At 46.5% G+C, this 20,529-nt stretch overlaps 1 protein-coding gene across 7 annotated transcripts in view; it reads left to right on the plus strand.

The window, feature by feature from the left end:
• The window catches only part of EEF1D (eukaryotic translation elongation factor 1 delta), a 46,011-nt gene extending 25,482 nt beyond the window's left edge, over window positions 1–20,529 (plus strand). For 4 of the 7 annotated variants that reach the window (XM_026687716.2, XM_026687718.2, XM_087958890.1 and 1 more), the window contains 5 exons: window positions 8,376–8,475; window positions 8,580–8,683; window positions 10,735–11,004; window positions 15,928–16,122; window positions 20,436–20,529. In XM_026687716.2, the coding sequence (XP_026543501.2) occupies window positions 8,376–8,475; window positions 8,580–8,683; window positions 10,735–11,004; window positions 15,928–16,122; window positions 20,436–20,474 (708 nt within the window). In that variant the 3' untranslated portion in view covers window positions 20,475–20,529. Of the gene's footprint in view, window positions 1–4,652; window positions 4,725–8,375; window positions 8,476–8,579; window positions 8,684–10,734; window positions 11,005–15,927; window positions 16,123–20,435 lie in introns of all 7 variants that reach the window. The other 3 variants (XM_026687715.2, XM_087958887.1, XM_087958888.1) reach the window with 1 other exon arrangement.

A 20,529-nucleotide genomic window follows, 5' to 3' on the forward strand; every position in this document is an offset into this window, starting at 1 on the left:
AAAAAGTGACTTAACGTGTTCTGACCCAAACCTTGTTTCAAGGAAACAACCACGAAACAGAGGTAACAGCAAAACCTTTTAATGATTATTTACGAATTCCATTCCTTCCTGGTTAAAACGCTGTTTCAAATTATTTGTCTCTGATAAGAACGAGCCTTGCCAAGGTGGTGCAAGGCTGCCAAGAACGCTAGAGAAAGTTACTAAGAAATATTTCAAACACAAAGAGTTTCCAAACACCAGCCAAGATAATCCGAACGTCCACAAGGCTTGAGTGCAAGAACTTCTTTGCTTCCTGCAAAGAATCCCACCTCCAAGGGCTGGCTTTTATCCCTTAAGGGAGAGGCCATCACTTTGCAGCCTTACTCCCGAGTCTGCCTGTGCTGCTGCAGCTGCTCTTCCCTTCGAGCAGCCCTGCACTGGGCACAGGCTCCTCGGGGGACTCTTCCTCACTGCTGCCAGCCTCCACCATCTCCGAAGGCAGCATTCCCCTTCCTGATGGTCCTAACCCCATCCCTGCATCACACGCAGGCCCCTCATCCGAGTCCTCGCTCTCCGAGGCCTCAGCCGTCCGCACCTGCTGCCAGTGATCCATAACATTATGACCGCTTTTCACCCTTAAAATCATTGCAGCGTTCCCAGAGTCCCCTGATCAAAATTCAGATGCTTGGCAACCAGTTCATCTTTATGATGGTCGCAGTGTCCCGGCGTCCGTGATCCCCGTTTGCGATCTTCTCCCCAGCAGAGTCAATGGGGAAGCCGGATTCACTCAACAACTGTGTGACTAAACAACTGTGGTGATTCCCTTAGCCACTGCTAAGGGAATGTGGATGTTCTGTATTAAATATCCATATTCTATTTTTAAGTGACGCTTGGAGAACTGTCTGCTAAGATGGTTATTATATTTCATGCTGGATACGACCTACCCTAAAAATTTGAAGCTTGAAGGAGAGTACGGAAAAATATTCCTAGTTTTCTGTTATATAATATAATGTAACATTATGTTATATTATATTCTATATATTATATTGTATTGCATTGTATTGTATTGTATATTGTATATTATATATTTTATATTATATTATATTATATTATATTATATTATATTATATTATATTATATTATATTATATTATATTATATTATATTATTATATTATATTATATTATATTATATTATAATATAATATTATACCATACTAAACTATACTATACTATCCTATACTATACTATACTAATTACATTGTTATATTATAATGTATACATTAAATATATATATGTATGTATCTACCCTATTTTCCCGAAAATACGACCTACCTTGAAAGTAAGTCCTAGCTTGATTTTTACATGTATGCCCAATATAAGCCTCACCCCCAAAATAAGCCCTAATTAAGATCCCGCCCACTCCAGAGTGGACGGGTAAACATTAAGCTAGGGTGGGGATGGGAGGGTGGAGCTGCCCTACTACTTAAACTTGGACAGTTGTAGCCAGGCCTTGCACACCCCGACATCTGCCTCACCGGCCCATTTCTTCTGCAGCTGGCCAGGCTTTCCTGAAGGCCTCTGGAGCTGATAAGAAAGCTCAGGATCGATCCGGAGCTCTGTTATCGGCCGCAGAAGAAGTTTCTGAAGGCCTCCAACAGCGAAAAGGGGGCCAGGGGCAACAGGCGCAAGTGAGGTTAGTCAGTGGATGGCATCCTCCGAAAATAAGAACTGGTGCCTTTTTTTTGGTGGCAAAACAAAATATAAGACAGGGTCTTATTTTTGGGGAAACAGGGTGTGTATATATATATATGTATGTATGTATGTATGTATGTATGTATGTATGTATGTATGTATGTAGTATGTATGTATACATATATAATGTAAAATGTTCTGCTTTTAAAACACTTGAAATTAATTAGGCACTTGCTCAGTTCAGCTCTGGAAATGTTTCCGGTCTCAACCAAATTACCTCCCATAATTACAGGTAATTCTCGACTTAAAACAGTCTGTTTAGTGACCATTCAAAGTTACGACAGCACCGAAAAAAGGGACTTATGACCGTTTTCCACACTTACGACAGTTGCAGCATCTGCCTGGTCACGTGCTTTACATTTGGATGCTGGACAACCGACTCACACTTATGACGGTTGCAGCACGTGATTCCCCCTTCTGACAACCAAAGTCAACGGGGAAGACAGCTTCACTTAACAACTTAACAACCAGGAATTCATGTGAAAAACATGGCAAGGAAAGTCGTAAAAAGGGGGGAAACTCCCTTAAAAGATTCCTCACTTAGCAGCATAAATTTTGGGCTCAGTTGTTGTAAATTGTTCTAATCCAAACCCTTTTACAATAAAACAAACATGAACCAAAGGGAACGGAAACCTTTCAATGATTCTTACGAATCCTCGGTTAAAAGACTTCTGCAAACTAATTAACTTTGATAAGCACAAGCCTTGCCAAAACTATACGAGGCTGCCAAGAATAACAGCTAAGAAATAATTTACAACACAAGAGTCTTCAAATACCAAAATACTGGAATATCCATGAGGCTGGAGTTTCAAAACGTTTTTGCTTCCTGCAAAGAACTTTCGCTTCACAGCTGGCTTTTATCTTCTTAAAGGAGGGGCCATTACCTTGCAGCCTTACTCCTGAGTTGCCCGTGCTGCTGCAGCTGCTCTTTCCTGCGAGCAGCCCTGCGTGCATGCGCACTTGGCACAGGATCTTCGGGAACCTCCTCATCACGGCTGCCAGCCTCCACAATCTCTGAAGGCAGCAGTCCACTCCCTAATGGTCCTGGCCCCTCATCTGGGTCCTCGCTCTCCTCAGCCGTCGGCACCTGCTGCCGGCTAACCACAACATAAGTCGAGCCCTTCCTGTACTTACAACCATTGGTTTAGGGATCACTTGAAAGCACAACGGCACTGGGGTAAAAAAGCAATTTGTGACTTTTTCCCAGTCATGTGGCAGCATCCCCGTGGTCACCTGATCAAAATTCAGAGGCTTGGCAACTGACATGGACTTACAACAGTTGCAGCGTCCCATGTTCCCCTTTTGAGACCTTTTGAGGAAGCCAGATTCATTTAACAGCCATGTTCCTAACTTAACATCTGCAGCCGGAAAGGGGGTAAAACGGGGCAAAAACTCACTTAATGGCTGTCTCACTTAGCAACAGACATTTTGGGCTGTATTGCAATCAGTTGAGGAAAAGTAATTCGTAATTTTCCCTTTTATATGTAAGCAGCTGCTTTTAAAACACGAACTTAATGCCTTGGCTGGATTCAGCGCTTGGAAACATTTCCAGTCTTGGCCAAATCCCATTATTATTATTATCATTATCATTATTATTATTATTATTATTATTATCATCATCATCATCATTATCATTATTATTATTATCTTTAGTGAGATTCACAGCCTTTGGGGCTGGTTGGTAGCTCAACATCTCGAGTCCTAACCAAGGACCTAGGAACTGTTCAGGTACTTCGGAGGATATAAGTTGTTCCAAGTAGGGTGGTTTTTTTTGTAGAATCAGGGTATTCAAGTCTGATTCAGGATTTGCAAATAGCGAGGCAGCCCTTTCGGTATTGCTCCAAGGGCTCTAATCACAATTGGGATAACACATGATGATTTCTTTTTCCAAAGTCGCTCAACTTCAATTTGTAAGTCCCGATACCTTGTGATTTTTTTCTTGCTGCGTGTCCACAATTCGTGCATCACCAGGTCTTGCAATGTCAATGAACCAACCCTTTTTCTTTTCAACTATTGTCATGTCAGGCGTGTTGTGGGCGAAGTGCCTGTCCGTGTGAATTCTAGAAGTCCCACAAGATCTTGACTTTTTCATTCTCCAGAACCTTCTCAACATGTTGTTCCCAGTAGTAGTAGTAGTAGTAGTTATTATTAGTTAATCTTTAGTGAGATGCAGGGCCTTTGGGGCTGGTTGATTTACTTTTTATTATTATTATTGGTTAACCTTTAGTGAGATTCACAGCCTTTGGGGCTGGTTGGTTTACTTGTTTTTTGTTGTTACTGTTATTATTAAGGTTACCCAACTGCATAGAGACATCGGGTAGTTTACAATATGCGTGGTATCTAACTGAAAGGCCCAAGCAAAGAAACCCGACCCAGCATTAAAAAAATGTTCCAAGAGGGAGTTCACAGATGTCCTATGCCAGGCCTGGGAAAAAAGCCAAGGCATGACCGGGACATTCTGTTTTAGAGGGCAGGATTTTTGGCAGAGAAGTCCTGCCTCCAGGCAGGACAAGAAGCAACAGATGGGAAACTCATCAAGGAGAGAAGCAACCTGGAACTAAGGAGAAATTAATTTCCTGACCATGGGGACAATTAACCAGGGGAACAGCTTGCCGAAAGGAAGTCGTGGGTGCTCCATCACGGGAGGTTTTTTTAGGAGAGTTTGATCAGCCATTTGCCTGAAATGTTGTAGGGTCTTTTGCTTGAGCAGGGGGTTGGACTAGAAGACCTCCAAGGCCCCTTCCTATTCTGTTAATTCTGTTATAACGTCTCGCCAAATATCCTGCGCATTCAAGGATGCTACACAATAATGCCCTGTTCTATGCCACAGTGTTTCTTGCATGGAGAACAGTCAGTCAAGCAAATGTTCATTCATTTAATCCTAATTATAATTCTCTGGCTGTATTGTGACCCTTTTCAGCTCAAGACAGTTTTGCAAAACCCTCAGGAAGCCGCTGGCCTTCGGTCCAAGAAGCGCTCGGGTCACGCGGCTGTAAGTTGCTTGTGGGAAGGAGTGCGATCACCTTCCGTCTGTCTGTCTGCCTGTCTGTTTGTCCCAGCTGGCATGGAAGAAACAGGCATCCTCCGTGCCTCTTGTTGTGGTTACTTGCAAAATGGTGTCCTGTCCGTTGTCCCATTTCTGTGCATTTTTGCTTCTCAATTTCCTGCATTGAATTGGGGACCTTAAGGCACCTTCTGGAAGAGATTGGCTGTAATGTAATTCCTCTCACTTTAAAAAAAAACATATATCTCTAGGCCGCCTAAGTATATCAGATACTTATATTAGCCATACCCTATACCAGTGGTGGCTAACCGTTTTGGGCTCCTGTGCCAAAAATTGTGTGCACGCTTGCGGGCCAGCACCCAGAAGGCAATGTGCGCCCTGCCACGCCCCCTGTGCATGTGCATGCGATTTGCCACCCCTTACCGCCCCCTTACCTGCATTGCGCCTCCCATCTGATTTTCGGCCCCTTTGAGGCCTTTTCCAACCTGCCAGAGGCTCGAGGGAAGCCTCTCCAGCCTTTGCAGGCCGAAAAATGGGCCCGTTTTGTCACTTCCAGTATTTTCGGAAATACAGGAAGTGACCAAGCGGGCCTATTTTTCTGCCTGCAAAGGCTGCAGAGGCTTCCCTCAAGCCTCTGGGAGGCAGAAAAAGGCCCAAAAATCAGCTGGGAGGCGCACACATGCGCAGTGCAGGTAAGTTTGCCTGGGGCTCGTATGCCCGCACTAATGGCTCTGTGTGCCATCTGTGGCACGCGTGCCATAGGTTCGCCATCACGGCCCTATACTTAAAAAATCCCTTATTTGTACAGGTAGTCCTCAGTTTTATGACCACAATAGAGGCCAAAATTTCTGTCACTAAGCAATACGGTGGTTTTAAGTGAACTTTTTACAAAACTTTCTTGCTGCAGTTGTTAAGTGAATCACTGCAGTTGTTTAAAGTCAGTAACATGTTTGTTAAATGAATCTGGCTCCCCCATTGACTTTGCCTGTCAGAAGGTCGCAAAAGGGGATTATGTGACCCCCCCTCCGGGAATGCTGTGACCGTCATAAATAGGAACCGGTTGCCAAGTGTCCAGATTTTGATCACGCAGTCATGGAGATGCTGCAATGGTTGTAAGACTGAAAAACGGTCATATAAGTGACCTTTTGTGGTGCCGCTGTAACTTCGAACGGCCACTAAACGAATTGGTTGTTTGTAAGTCGAGGATAACCTGTACCTGTTCTGACCCAAACTTTGTTCCAAGTAAACACCAAACAGCCATAAAAGCAAAACATTCTAATGCTTCTCTGCAAATTCTGTTAATTCACTTTTAAAAGGCTATGAAAACTACTTGTCTCTGATAAGAACGAGCCTTGCTAAGGTTGTGCAAGGCTGCCAAGAACACTAGAGAAAGTTACTAAGAAATAGTCCAAACAAAAAGTCTTCCGATACAAACCAAGAGAGTCCAAACTTCCCCAAGGCTTGAAGTGCAAGAACTCCTTTGCTTCCTGCAAAGAATCCCACCACCGAGGGCTGGCTTTTATCCCTTAAGGGAAAGGGCCGTCACCTTGCAGCCTGACTCCCGAGTCACCTGTGCTGCTGCAGCTGCTCTTTCCTTCGAGCAGCCCTGCGTGCACGCACCCTGGGCACAGGCTCCTCGGGGGACTCTTCCTCACTGCTGCTAGCCTCCACAATCTCCAAAGGCAGCACTCCCCTCCCTGATGGTCCTGGGCCCCCTCCCTGCGTCACACGCAGGCCCCTCATCCGAGTCCTCGCTCTCCGAGACCTCAGCCGTCTGCACCTGCTGCCGGCGAACCACAACAGTACCTGATTGAAGAATTGATTATACTTCGTCAAATAACGGTGGATGTTGAGCAACCAAGTAGATTTTTCTGGGGGTGGGGGGGTGGGCTTCAAAAATTTTAGCGATTGGTTCTTTGCCCGGTTGCTGGGTGGGTGTGGCCATGGTGGGCGTGGCTTAGTTGGCCTCCTGCATCATGGCGGGGGGGGGGCATTTTTCCCCTCCCCGGGCTCCAGAGGCGGCTCCGGAGGTTTTTCCTTGAGCCTCTGGGAGGTAAAAACAGCCTCAGCAAGCTCTGGAGGCCGGAAACTAGCCTGTTTCCAGCCCCCTGGAGCCTCCAGGAGGCCTGTTTTTCACCCTCCCCAAGCCTCGTGCGCTCTGTACTTACCTGGCATCCAAAAACGGGCCAAGTGGGGACTCCTGGGAGGGCGGGGCCAGCCAGGTGTGTGGATTTATCCAGTTTGCCGAACCGGCTTTCACAATGATAAAATTAAATACCGGTTCTTTCGAACCGGGATGAACCGGTAGCAGGCCACCCCCTGGATTTTTCCCAATGGAAAATGTCGTTGTTGTTTTGTCAGAAATCCGTTTCCAGACAGCCTGATGCAAAAGTTGGCTCCAGCTCACTGGAAGAGTTTTGTGCTGCTCATATCTCATGTGCTTTTTCTTCTTAAATCTTTTGCGGGTTCCACCATCTGCTTTTTGCACTTTGCCACAGAGTGGCTCGTCGTTAAAGACCGGAGAAATGAAATCCTTCTTACAAAAATAATGAAAAAAAATTATAAAAAATTGCATCATACTCAATAGCTGATAAGATTTCTAGCCCATCTCTTCAGAGTCCTGTGGATCCTAGGGAGAGGTGGACATTTCTGTCCCACCCTGAATAAGGCAAGGTGGTTTCTGCCCTCAGCCTTGTGGGATGGGGAGATTTTATGACAGGTTCTTGCACTTCCTTTCTTAACATAGAGCTCACCCTTCCCAGTTGAAGATGCTGGACTGTGTCCTAGCAAAGTACGGCATCAATAAAGGAGAAAGTTTGTAGTTCAGGGTTGAAATGAGAGACTCTTGGCTGCTGTCTGAAGCCTCAATCATGAGATTATCCAGTTTGTGTCATGGAATGCTGCAAGGACACAAACCAAGCCCAGAGAGCACCAAGGACCCCACCATCCTCTTCCTCCTCTCCACCCTCACCCCCCACAAATCCTACTGCCTTCTAGCACTGGTGATGTTATCTAGATGGGTCGTGAAATGTCTGCAAAAAAACAACAGAGTTTAGAGAGCCCCAAGGAGGAGAGAGGGAAGGGAGGAAGGAAGGAAGGAAAGAAAGTCACTAGTCGGGTCATGAAACGTGCAAGAAAACCACCAAACTCCAAGAACACCGAGGGGAGGGAGGGAGGGAAGGAAGGTAGGTAGGTAGGTAGGTCACTGATGATGTTACCTAGTTGGGTCATGAAACATCTGCAAGGAAACAAACCAGCTCAGAGAGCGCCAAGGAGAAGGAAGGAAGGAACCAAGCTCAGAGAGCCACGGAAACCCTCATAGAAAGATCATCCAGCGTTGCAACTTTTAATTATCTAGGCTGCGTTAGGCCTCTATTATAAAGACCTTTTAGGAAAACAAGGAAACACACCCTGGGCGTTGAAGCATCTCCTCTCCCCTTTCCTTTGCAAGCCATAAAAGCTGTGAGGTCTTGTGCTCTTCCTGGTTCCCAGTTGCTTTCTGGAAGTCTTCCCCTGTCCCATCTCCCTCCTTGTGGCTACCACTTTGGCTTCGTTTTCTGTGGGGTCTGGTTGGGGTTCAGCGGTTGGCCTGGCCTCAAACTCCCTCCCTCCCTTTGTCCTCGCCCCCGTCTCTTGCAGACCGCCAGCGGCCCCTCCCCTGCAGGACCGGCCGGAGACCAAAATGAGGTGGTCATCAGGATTGCTAACTTGGAGGCAGAAAACCAACACCTTCGTAGCGGTGAGTAGCCACGCCGTAAGGCTCCGGTGGTAGCTTTTAAGTTGAGGGGTTGCCGTGTAGCATCCTATCCTTTTAATCATGTTTTTTTTTCTTCATGTTTTCAGTGGTCACAAACCTCCAAGTGGCCATCTCCAAACTGGAGTGCCGCCTGAGCGTGCTGGAAAGGGCGTCGGCTTCCCATCACCCTTCCCCACCTCCACCAACACAGGTAAAATATGCTTTTTAAAAAAAGTGTTACACATGTTCACTTGCTTTGCTCATTTGTAGACTGCAAATGCTTTTTAAAATCCAAGAACCGCTCCTTCCAAGGCCTTCTGAGCAACCTTCACAGAATGGAATGGAAGACAATACGGAATTGGATTTAGCAATTAGGGATTATTAAGAATAAAATAGAATAGAATTAGGAATTATTAGGAATAGAATTAGGAATAGAATAGAATTAGGAATTATTAGGAATAGAATAGAATTAGGAGTTACTAGGAATAGAACAGAATTAGGAATTAATTATTATGAATAGAATAGAATTAGGAATTATTTAGAATGTAATAGGGAATGGGATAGAATGCAATTCAGAATAGAATATAATTCAGAATAGAATAGAATGATAAGAGTTGGAAGGGACTTTGGAGGCCTTCTAGTCCAACCTCCTGATTTAATGGGCATCTTTGCCCTGACCCCCCAAAACAGCCAGATGCCTGATGAGCGATGTTCAGATATCCCAATTCGTTCTCCTCGGGAGTAGAGCAGGGGTAGGTTGGAGCAAGGCCCCTCCCCAAACCTTCAGGCAAGGTCCCTCCAATGGTTGCACCCATGCCATGCAGGGCTTTATAGGTGAAGTCCCCCCCACCCCCCCGTGCTTGGAAGGGGGAATGGGACAACTGGCCATGGCCAACTCGCCACGAGACCACTCGTTGCAGGGCAATTTAAGAATTCTATTTAATTATTTTAAATAAGTAAAAAAATATTTTAATGGTTGCCATTCACCTTTCCTTCTGTCCCCCCTTTTGCATCCTTTTTTGAATGATTCTATTCCGCCGTTTCTTTGATATTAGTGTAACTTTTTTTAAAAAAAAGTTTTTATTTTTTAAAAAAACAAACATACACATACAAAACATAAAAAACATAAAACCATCTTCCATTTTATGTACATACAGCGTGTCAGTTGTTTACAAATCTTTTGTGCTATCCTTTTATAGTCATTTACTCACAGTTTATATCAATTTTCACATTGTCAGAATAACATATGCTTATATATTTCTCGGTAATTAATCATCCATGACTAATCTATCTATTTTATATGAGATATTCCAAATTTCCAATGGTTATATATGTCTATATTGTGTTTTATATCAATCTATTAAATTTCTATCACAGAATTATCTAGTCTATTACATTACCATGTCTTTTTATCCAACCATTGATGAAACAAATCCCGTATCATATAAAATTGTTTATCTTCTTGTTCTCTAATTTCAAATGTCAATTTACTCATTTCAGCACAGTCCATAATTTTCTTAATAACTTCCTCCTACGTAGGTATTTTATCGTTTTTTCCAATTCTTAGCAAATACAATCCTAGCCGCTGTTAATACATTTACAATCAAATATTTCAACTCTTCGTTGTATATTTCTGATATAATTCCCGATATTAGTGTAACTCTTGTCCCGCAGGAGTTGTCCTGTGGATGTCAGGGTTCTGATGGATGCCCTAATTAATCTGGAGCCAAGTTTCAAAAGAAATCCATTTATTTATGAGGAGCAACATGTCGCCACTTTCCGCCCTACATAATTTACTGCCCACCTATAACCCTGTTTCCCCCCCATAAGTCACACTCTCCAATGAAGCCACTGCCCACCTATGACCCTGTTTCCCGCCTCCTCCCAGGGTGTGTCATGAATCACACTCTCCAACGGAGCATTTTCTTGCTTGCTTTAGTAACCTGGGATACAGTCTGGAGAAAGGTACGCGTGAAATGCTCTTCTAGTCGTAGCAACCGAGCTTCTCCGTCAGTTCTCCACCCACCCACCCACCTACCTCAATGGCAACTCAAGAGCAGTCCAGGAATGCTTTACAAGTTGACGGTGGAGAGTTTGCCATGGTGATTTGGCCGTGGCGGATGGTCCTAGGTCCCTTTGAAAGATGGGGCGCCCGCTAGCGTTGAGAAAGCAAGGCCCTCTTCCCACGTGCTCTGCAATCTAGACCTCCCCCCTGGGAATGGCTTTCGGGGCCAGGCTCACCTTCTCGTTCTCTCCACAAAGCACGTCACCCCTATGAAGAAAGTCGAGCCCCTGGCTGTACCGTCCAAGAAGGTGGTGCTCCCTTCAGCTGCCATCAAAGAAGAGTCCCCGGGCGGTGCCGGTGCCGGTGCCGAGGAAGACGATGAGATCGACCTGTTTGGCAGCGACGAGGAAGAGGAAGACCAAGAGTCTGCCCGCCTTCGGGAGGAGCGGCTAAAGCAGTACGCCGAGAAGAAGTCGAAGAAGCCGGGCTTGATTGCCAAGTCCTCCATCCTTCTGGACGTCAAGCCGGTAAGTGGGAGGCTTTTTGGAAGGGAGGCCTGGTTGGCATTCCCACATGCCCGGCCCACACTCACCCCCCCTCCCTTCTGTGTTCCTCCGGCCCACAAAAGCCGCGTGGATCCTGCACCCATCCTCTTAAGGCGAGAAACCAAAATTCCATTTTTCTGCAAGTTCCCTGCCGCAGGCCGGTGGTGGTGGGGGAAGCGGGCGGGCAGGAGATGGGACAGCATCCTGCCAGCCACAACGGGCTGTGTAGAGGCCTCACGGGGCATCCACGTGGCCTGTTTTTGGCCGGCAGAGTGCTACCGGACGCTGTGGAGGCTGAAAACGTGCTGCGCAGGGGTTCATTTTGGCCAGCAGAGGTACCGCGGGCCCGTCATTTGATATTTTTCCAGGCTGGCCCCAACCTGTGGACCTTGAGTTTGGCACCCGTGCTTTAAGGGCAGAAAAGCAGGTGCCCCTGGCTCACCCAATTGTGATCTCAGCTCTTGGCAACCACCTGCAGTCCTTCCTTGCCGGCTTCTTCAACAGAGAAGATTGCAAGCAGCAATCTGCATAGGGCACACCGCCTCCTTTCCCAAGTTCCTATCTTTCTGGCACACAGCAGGTAGGGGAGCTGGCGCACTGGGCCGGAGAAAGGAAGCACGGATCGTCAGGATCCGAACTCCAGCCTGCCGGTTCTGTGCACGGAGGTGAAGCTGCCTGCCCTCTTTCGGCAGGCAGCTCTTTTGCTCTGAGTAAGGAGCCGTGCTTAGCGACCGCACCTGGATGAGCCAAGACTTTGGTCACTAAGTGAGGTGATTATGTGGACATCACGCTTAACCGCTCACATAAATTATGACAGTTAATGGGCAGGCTCCATTACGGTCGTAACTGGAGGAAAGCGTATAATTTGTTAGTTGGAAAAGTGGCTCCCAGATTCCTCCTGATTTTTCCATTACATTTCTGCTGGAATTTGGATATTTCTGTTGGAATTATGGAGGGGCGCGATGGCTGAGCGGTTAAAGATGCTGAGCTTGTCAGCAAGAAAACCGACAGCCTGGGTTCGAGACCCGAGGGCTGCGTGACAGGGTGAGCTCCCGTTCCTCGCTCCAGCTCCTTGCTCTACTTAGCAGTTCAAAAGCATGCAAACATGAGTAGGTACCATCGTTCCGTGCACCTTTGGGATATAGATAGAATAGAATAGAATTCTTTATTGGCCAAGTGTGATTGGACACACAAGGAATTTGTCTTGGTGCAAATGCTCTCAGTGCACATAAAAGAAAAGAGACATTCATCAAGAGTCAAGAATCACAAGGTACAATACTTAATGATAGTCATAGGGTACAACAAGCAATCAAATCATACTAGGAAACAGTCAATATAAATCATAAGGATACAAGCGACAAAGTTGCAGTCATACAGTCACAAGTGGGAGAGGATGGGTGATAAGGAGTGGTGAGAAGATTAATAGTGATAGTAGTGCAGACTTTGTAAATAGTTGGATAATGTTGAGGGAATTATTTGTTGAAGCAGAGTGATGGCTTTCAGGAAAAAACTGTCCTTGTGTCTAGTTGTTCTGGTGTGCAGTGCTTTATAGCGTCGTTTAGAGGGGGGGAGTTGAAACAATTAATGTCCAGGATCTGAGGGGTCTGTAGGTATTTTCACAGCCCTCTTTTTGACTCGTGCAGGATATACAGGTCCTCAATGGAAGGCAGGCTGGTAGCCATTGTTTTTTCTGTAGTCCTAATTTTCTCTGAAGTCTGTCTCTGTCCTGTTGGGTTGCAGAACCAAACCAGACAGTTATGGAGGTGCCGATGACAGACTCAATAATTCCTCTGTAGAACTGGATCAGCATCTCCTTGGGCAGTTTGAGCTTCCTGAGTTGGCGCAGAAAGAACATTCTTCGTTGTGCTTTTTTGATGAACATTTTTTATGTTAGGTGTCCATTATAGGTCTTGTGATATAATAGAAACTAGAAATGTGAAGGTCTCCGCTGTTGATGTTGTGTTGTATTGTAAGAGGTGGAAGTATGGGAGGGTTTCTTCTAAAGTCTACCACCGTTTCTACAGTTTTGAGTGTGTTCAGTTCCACGATGGCCACAGGACCACAGAAATTGTCTTTGGACAATGCTGCCTCCCTCAGCCAAGCAACAAGATGAGCACCCAGAGTTGGATAGGAGTAGACAGGGGAAACGCTTGCCTTTTATTTCTGCTGATCTAAGGGACCCTGGTGGTTCCTTAACCGGGTGTGCAAAACATACTGTTTTGGAACAGGCCATTTAGGGGATCGTTGCAACATGTCTGTTGCCTTCCCAGACCGAGACTTTGCAGGGATACTCTGAGGGCTTTCTTTTAGGCAATCTTCTGGAACAGTAAGTCAGGGGTCCCCAACCACCGGGCCCCGGACCGGTACCGGTCCGTGGATCATTTTGTACCGGGCCGCCTATTTTGCTTGGGCGCCGCCATCTTGTTTCGACGGCGCTTGAGAAAGTGCTTCCGGGTGGGCTTGTCGGTCGTCGGTTGGAAAGCGGCGTTTGGGTGCTGAAGGAATCCTCGCGCCTTAGTTTCGTCGAAGGGGGGGGGGTGGCTTCGAACGAAGAGCCGTCCTGATGGCGGTGGAGTCTCGCGTTACTCAGAAGGAGATTAAGAAAGAGCCCGAAAAGCCCATCGACCGCGAGAAGGTACAAAGGAGGAGTTGAAGGTGGTGGGGAGAAGTGGGGGATGGCTGGCTGGCCGGTCGCTCGGCTCGCCTTGCCTTGGTCGTGCGTGCTGATGCCGGTACCGGTCCGTGGATCATTTTCTACATTTTGTACCGGGCCGTGGCACAAAAAAGGTTGGGGGCCACTGCAGTAAGTGGTTCGGGAATGCTCTCTGCACGCCAGTTTCTTAATGTTCTCTCTCTCAGTGGCTTTCCGTTCCCTTTTGGCTTTGGGTAGCTGCAGAAAGAGGAGACACATTTGTACAGCAACATTGTAATTTAATTCGTTGGGCAGACTTTGGATGCCACAGATAAAGTGGTAGACAAATTGCAAGAGGCTCAGTTGCTTATGCACAGCCGATGTTTGTAGGACTCCTATCCAAGGGAAGGTGAAAAGGGAATGTTTTGTTTAGCGCAGAGGAGCTTCAAGATGGCTGGGGGATGTAGGACAGGGGCCTCCAACCGTGGCCGCTTTAAGACTTGTGGACTTCAACTCCCAGAATTCCCCAGCCAGCAAAGCTCTAGTTTCTCTGCTTTCTCTGACTGTGATAGTCATGACCCCGTTGGAGCCTGAATCCGCAGGGGAGGATATGCCAGCGCTATGGCCGATGAAGACTGAGAGGACAGCTTCGTTGGCTTTGGAGGAATGGGGGGAGGAGCAGGACAGGCATCCCCGGACCCCTCGGAGGAGCGGGGGCAGAACAACCGAGTGGGCAGGAAGTGGAGATAAAGAACCACAAAGCTCAGGCAATGAGCAAGGACTTGTCTCCTCCTGATCCCTGAGCACAGAGAGTGGAGAGGAGGCAGGAACAGTGCAGGCCAACCCGACAACTCGGGAGGAGAGCGCCCCGCCCCTCTTCATAAGGCACACCTGGGGACTGAGACTTAAGGAGGCGCATTGGGAGGGATATTTGTCGGGAACAGACGCTGATTTAGTGGAGTTTGGTGTGCCATTGTCGACTTTTGGAGTTTGCTGGACTTCTTGACTTCTTCCTTGGTTCCTGGATTCATTGACTTATTCCCTTGCCACACTGGGCTTCTTGCCTTGAGGCCATTGTACTAACAGCGTTTTGCTGGACTACTTGCAGCCAGAGGCTGCTGTGTGTGTGTGTGTGTGTGTGTGTGTGTGTGTGTGTGTGCGTGTGTGCACTTTGCTTTGGGGCTTGCCAGAAACATGGGAGTGTTTGAGGGAAAATTGGAGCAATGAAGGGGCAGTTTGAACTATCCACTCACTGTGTTGCCTCCGTGCCTTGCCCTGGGTCATCACAGTGATTCAAAGTGGCAAAGAGACACATCGCACCTGGGGCTGTGGGCAGTGCGGGAGGCAGATCATGGCTGTCAGGCTCCCTCTGCCTGGCTGGCTGGCTGTGGAATTCTGGGTTTTGAAGTCCTCAAAGTCATAAACGTTGCCAAGTTTTGAAGCTCCCCATGTTGGAGATAACCAGGCTGAGCCTGAAGGTGGGGTCAAATGCATCATTAGTCTGGAGACCCTACACCCTAAAAGTCCACCACGCCCTTCCGTCCTTGAAGTCCATTCACTGTTTTCTGCCTTGACCATGAAATAGATCAGATTCTGGTGTGCCCTGCACAGAATAAGTAAATTCACAGTGCTTTTGATCCCTGTCCTGCTCTCTTGGTTTCTCGTGCCCAAAAGAGCACTATCATTTCATGCAATGACTAAATTGGTGGCTGATTAGACAATTAGCTGTCAGGGCTCCGGCAGTCACCCCCATTTAAATCATGAGTCTCGAGCCAAACTTCCAAAACTTTAAAAAAAAGATTTATTGGGAGTTAACATGTCCGGCACTGCCTGGGTGTAGCCGACTCTGAGGCACATCATCCATTGTCATCCTTGACCCCGGTTTCCCACCCCCACCCCCTACGTGTATCGTAATTCATATTCTCCAATGGGACACATCCATAGCCAAGAGTCATCAATCATGCTCTCCAGTTGCGGCAGAAACTTCGGTCACCTAGGTATTATCTTTGAAAACATTAATGGGATGCGCTTTCGGTTTGCAAGCTGCTGCACTGCTCCACCCCCCCCCCCTTTCTGTTGGCAACTCTAAAAAGACCAGAGAAATATTTTATAAGTTGACATTAGTGTCCTTTGGAGAAACAATTATTTCCCTCACTTTTCCCTTTATTTCTGCTTGCAAATCTGCCTCGCTTTTATCCCCCCTTAGCTAGCTGTGTGTTTGAAGTCCCCTCTTTCTCACTTCTCCCCCCCCCCCTCCCCTTCCTCGTTTCTAGTGGGACGATGAAACGGACATGGCCAAAATGGAGGAGTGTGTCCGATCTGTTCAGGTAGATGGCCTCGTCTGGGGGGCTTCCAAACTGGTCCCGGTGGGCTACGGCATCAAGAAACTCCAGATCCAGTGCGTGGTGGAGGACGACAAAGTCGGCACAGACATCCTGGAAGAGGAGATTACCAAATTTGAAGATTATGTAAGTTTTTCAAAGGTGGTTGTTGTATTGCTGTCGGATGGGCCACCGTGAAGTTCTACCAAAGCGAGTAAAAGGCTTTTGAGTTATAAATCAAATTATAAAGCAGGGAATATCTGGAGGGAAGAGGGCTTATATGCCAAAGGTTCTCTTGCAGAGATCAGAGATTCTCTCAAATTACCTCTGATAATCTGTAGAACGGGGATCAGTAATCTTCTACGCACACACACGCACACACACATCCCAGGACCAGTGGCCAGGCTTACTGCTGCTTTCACAGATCTGGGCATTTTCTAGTTCCTGGGTCACCTCTGGCTCTTTAGCCTTTGCCTGTCTGGCTCGCATAGATTGCTTTTATTTTGATGATGTAAATGAGGATTCAATCACCCAGGCCAAAAGAATTCTTTAAAAGATCAAATCATGGCAACTGGAGCAAAGTTTATTCCAATGGAGATATGTCATTACTCATCCAAGTAACTTCTTCGGTCAAAATAAAAAAAAATTGGGGCAGGTAGAAAGAACGGTTGGAAAAAAGACGGTTGCAGGAACTGGGCACAGCTAGTCCAGTGAAGAGAAGGACCAGGGGAGACATGATAGCAGCCTTCCAATATCTCAGGGGCTGCCCCAGAGAGGAAGAAGGCGGTCAAGCTATTCTCCAAAGCACCTGAAGGCCAGACAAGGAAGAATGGATGGAAACAGATTAAGGAGAGAGATTCAACCTGGAAATAAGGAGAATAATCAACCAATGGAACAGCTTTTGCCTTCAGACATTGTGGGAACTTCATCCCTGGAGGCTTTCAAGAAGAGACTGGACTGCCACCTGTCAGAAATGGTGTAGGGTCTCCTTCTTGGATGCGGGGGTTGGACTAGATGACCCACAAGGTCCCTTCCAACTCTTGTTAGTCAGTTAAATCTGTTAAACCAATTCTTGCCATACAGATTGCAGGGGGTTTCGTCATAAAATGAAAAGCAACATGAAAACAAAGTTTCAATCATCCAGGCCAAAAGTATCTCAAAAGGTGAAACAAAACAGTTTTTAATAAACTTTGATCCAGTGGCCATGATCTAACCTTTTAAGGTATTTTATTTTGGGAAGGCAACTGCTTTTATTATTGTTTTTCAATTCTATGCCTACATGGGGACCTGTGCACCCCCACAGTCTTAGTGGTTCACCCTTCCACAACAGTCCCAGTTTCTCATATGGGGAGAATAATTGCCTACTCCAGCTCTGTCATAATTTCCTGCTCCTCTGTCTCACATCTGGGCAGGGAACACGTTGAGTTGGCTGCTCAGTGCCATGACCTCAAGAACTTCCGAACAGTCCTCTCTCTCTCCCCCTTACACAAGCTGGGTGGATAAATTCTTTTTGGAGACTATAGGTTGGATTATTTCAAATGATAAGGTCACATCTATCAGTTGTGGGAGCGCCATTACTTGAGACTTTCAAGAAGAGATTGGACTCCCATCTGTCAGAAATGGTGTAGGGCCTCCTGCTCGGGCAGGGGGTTGGACTAGATGACCTACAAGGTCCCTTCCAACTCTGATTATATCTTATTATCTGACCCATGGGCCGGAGGTCACCAACCTTGTTCCAGGGAGATTCAGCAGCCAGAAGTACACAACATTCTCTCTCCCCCAAATCATAAAAGATCAGAGATTTTAAATTACCTGATAGATATTAGACCAGGAGTGTCCAACCTTGGCAACGTTACGACTTGGACTTCAACTCCCAGAATTCCCCAGCCAGCTTTGCTTGTTGAAATCCACAGGTCATAACATTACCAAGATTGGACACCCCTGTTCTAGGACCGTGCATTTAAATTGCATGCTCGTAACGTCATAGCTGTGTTCGCTCATTTATTTATTTATTTGTTAAATGTATTTCCCACCTGTCTCGCCACGGGGGCGACTCCAAGCGGCTTACAACTATAAAAAGGAACAAAAACGAAAAGACATTGTAAACAGAACGGAAGTAAAACAGCAGAACAACAAAGTAGACATTGAGAAATCAGCCCAACTAGAGTAGATAACATCAGTGTGCTAATCAAGGGGTCAATTTGTAGGCTCGGTTGTGTTCTGTAAACCCAGCTCCTTTTGTAGGCCCTTATTCTGTGTGTCATGAAATCAAGAGGGCTCAGACAGCCATTAGGGCATTTTGGTTTTTCTCCTGCAAATACCGTGTGTTCTCCGAAAATAAGACCCTGTCTTATTTTTTTATTTTATTTTTTTGCCACCAAAAAAAGTGGCACCAGGTCTTATTATGAGGGGGATGCCATCCACTGACTCACCTCACTTGTGCATGTCACCCCTGGCTTCCTTTTTGCTGTCAGAGGCCTTCAGGAGCTTCTTCTCTGACTGGCAAGGCTTTCCTGAAGGCCTCTGCAGCTGATAGGATCGATCCTGAGCTTTCTTATCAGCTCCGGAGGCTTTCAGGAAAGCCTGGCCAGCTGCAGAAGGAATGGGCCGGCAGGGCAGGTGTTGGGGTGTGCAAGGCCTGGCTACAACTGCCCAAAGGTAAGTAGTAGGGCAGCTCTACCACTCCCCCATCCCCACTCTATCTTAATTTTTACCCGTCCACTCTGGAGTGGGTGGGATCTTAATTAGGGCTTATTTTGGGGAGTAGGGCTTATATTGGACACCCGTAAAAATCAAGCTAGGGCTTACTTTTCAGGGTAGGTTGTATTTTCGGAGAAACGGTATTATCCCTTGCCTTACTGTTATCTCAGGAAATGCTTCATGCATAGAATTCCGTTCCCAGTGTTGCTAACTGAATTCACCCAAGTCACTAAAAACCTTTATCAGGGTGCCGTTTTTATTAAGGCCTTCGACAATGTTAGGTCCAAATCAGACCAGGGTTTGGCTTAGCACAGTTTGTCGAACTCTTTGAGTCCCAACGAGGGCCCGTCATACTTGTTCCTGACTGCTGAGTTTTGCCCCAAATAACGCCCCCCCCCCCCTCTTTCTGGTGCCCTCAGGGTTGAGGTCTCGCAGTCGCACCTCGTGGGTTTTTCAGCCGCTTCCAACCACAGTTAATGTTTTATTTAGTGTGTGGCGATAGTTCAGGACTGGGAAACGGAACCAGAAGTCATTCCTACGCTGTTCACTTCACTCAGCAAAGATGAGGATAACGGAATCACAGAGTTGGAAGGGACCTTTGAGGTCTTCTAGTTCAACCCCTTTCTCAAACAGGACACCCTATATTTTTACAGGCAAATGACTGTCTAAAGCAGGGGTCTTCAAACTTGGCAGCTTGAAGATTTGTGGACTTCAACTCCTAGAATGTTAGCTCAGGAATTCTGGGAGTTGGAAGCCCACAAGTCTTCTAGTTTGAAGACCCTTGTTCTACAGAGTGAGATCTGTCCACTCCCTCTGTAATGTCTCCTTGCTGGCTAGGCATATAACTGAAGAATGTATACAGGTTGTCCTTGATTTAACGAACACAATTTATTTTATTTTATTTTTTAATTTATTCATCAAATAAAAATTAACACATGCCAATGGTTTAGACAGTTCCTTCCTTCTCCTTAAGGCAGAGGTCTCCAAACTTGGCCAAGTTTAAGACTTGTGCACTTCCAACTCCCAGAATTCCTCCTCCAGTCACGTTAGCTGGGGAATTCTGGGAGTTGAAGTCCACAAGTCTTAAACTTGGCCAAGTTTTGAAGACCCTTGGTCTAAAGAATCAAAGAAATGGAGGTAGTTGTGGAGGGAATGAGAGACTAAAAGATATGAAGAATGGTTGCAGGATTTGGGTATGGCCAGTCTAGAGAAAAGAAGGACTGGGGGCGGGGGGGGGGGGAGCATGGTAGCAGTCTTCCGGTATTTGAGGGGCTGCCCCAAAGAGGAGGGGGTCAACTTATTTCCCAAAGCACCAGAAGACAATCAATGGATGGGAACCAATCAAGGAGAGAAGCAACCTGGAATTAAGGAGAAACTTCCTAACAGTGAGGACAATTAACCAGTGGAGCTGCTTGCCACCAGAAGTTGTGGGTGCTCCATCACCGGAGGTTTTAAAGAAGAGATTAGACAACCATTGATCTGAGTTGGTATAGGGTCTCCTGCTTGAGCAGGGGGCTGGACTAGAAGACCTCTGAGGTCCCTTCCAGCTCTATTTCTGATTGAACATGGGAAAGAAAAGTGTCTCAAATGGGTACTGTTCGTGTTTGAACCATGCGCACCCTGGCCAAAGTTCCTTTTAGGCATCCATTGCCCAAATCCCTTCTACACGAACCTCTGGATGCCTGAATGAAATTAAAGGCCTCGGGATCTCCGGGTCTCCGCCGTGCAAACTTTTCTCACCCCTGTCTTTTGCCTTCCAGGTGCAGAGTGTTGACATAGCTGCTTTCAACAAGATCTAACGGCAAACCTTTTACCCTTTCCAAAGCTAATAAATGGTTAAGAGTTGGAGAGCCA

The sequence above is a fragment of the Notechis scutatus genome, chromosome 3 (genome assembly GCF_049901735.1).
Source record: "Notechis scutatus isolate UNSWTSFEM ecotype Mainland chromosome 3, rNotScu1.2, whole genome shotgun sequence".
Lineage (NCBI taxonomy): Eukaryota > Metazoa > Chordata > Lepidosauria > Squamata > Elapidae > Notechis > Notechis scutatus.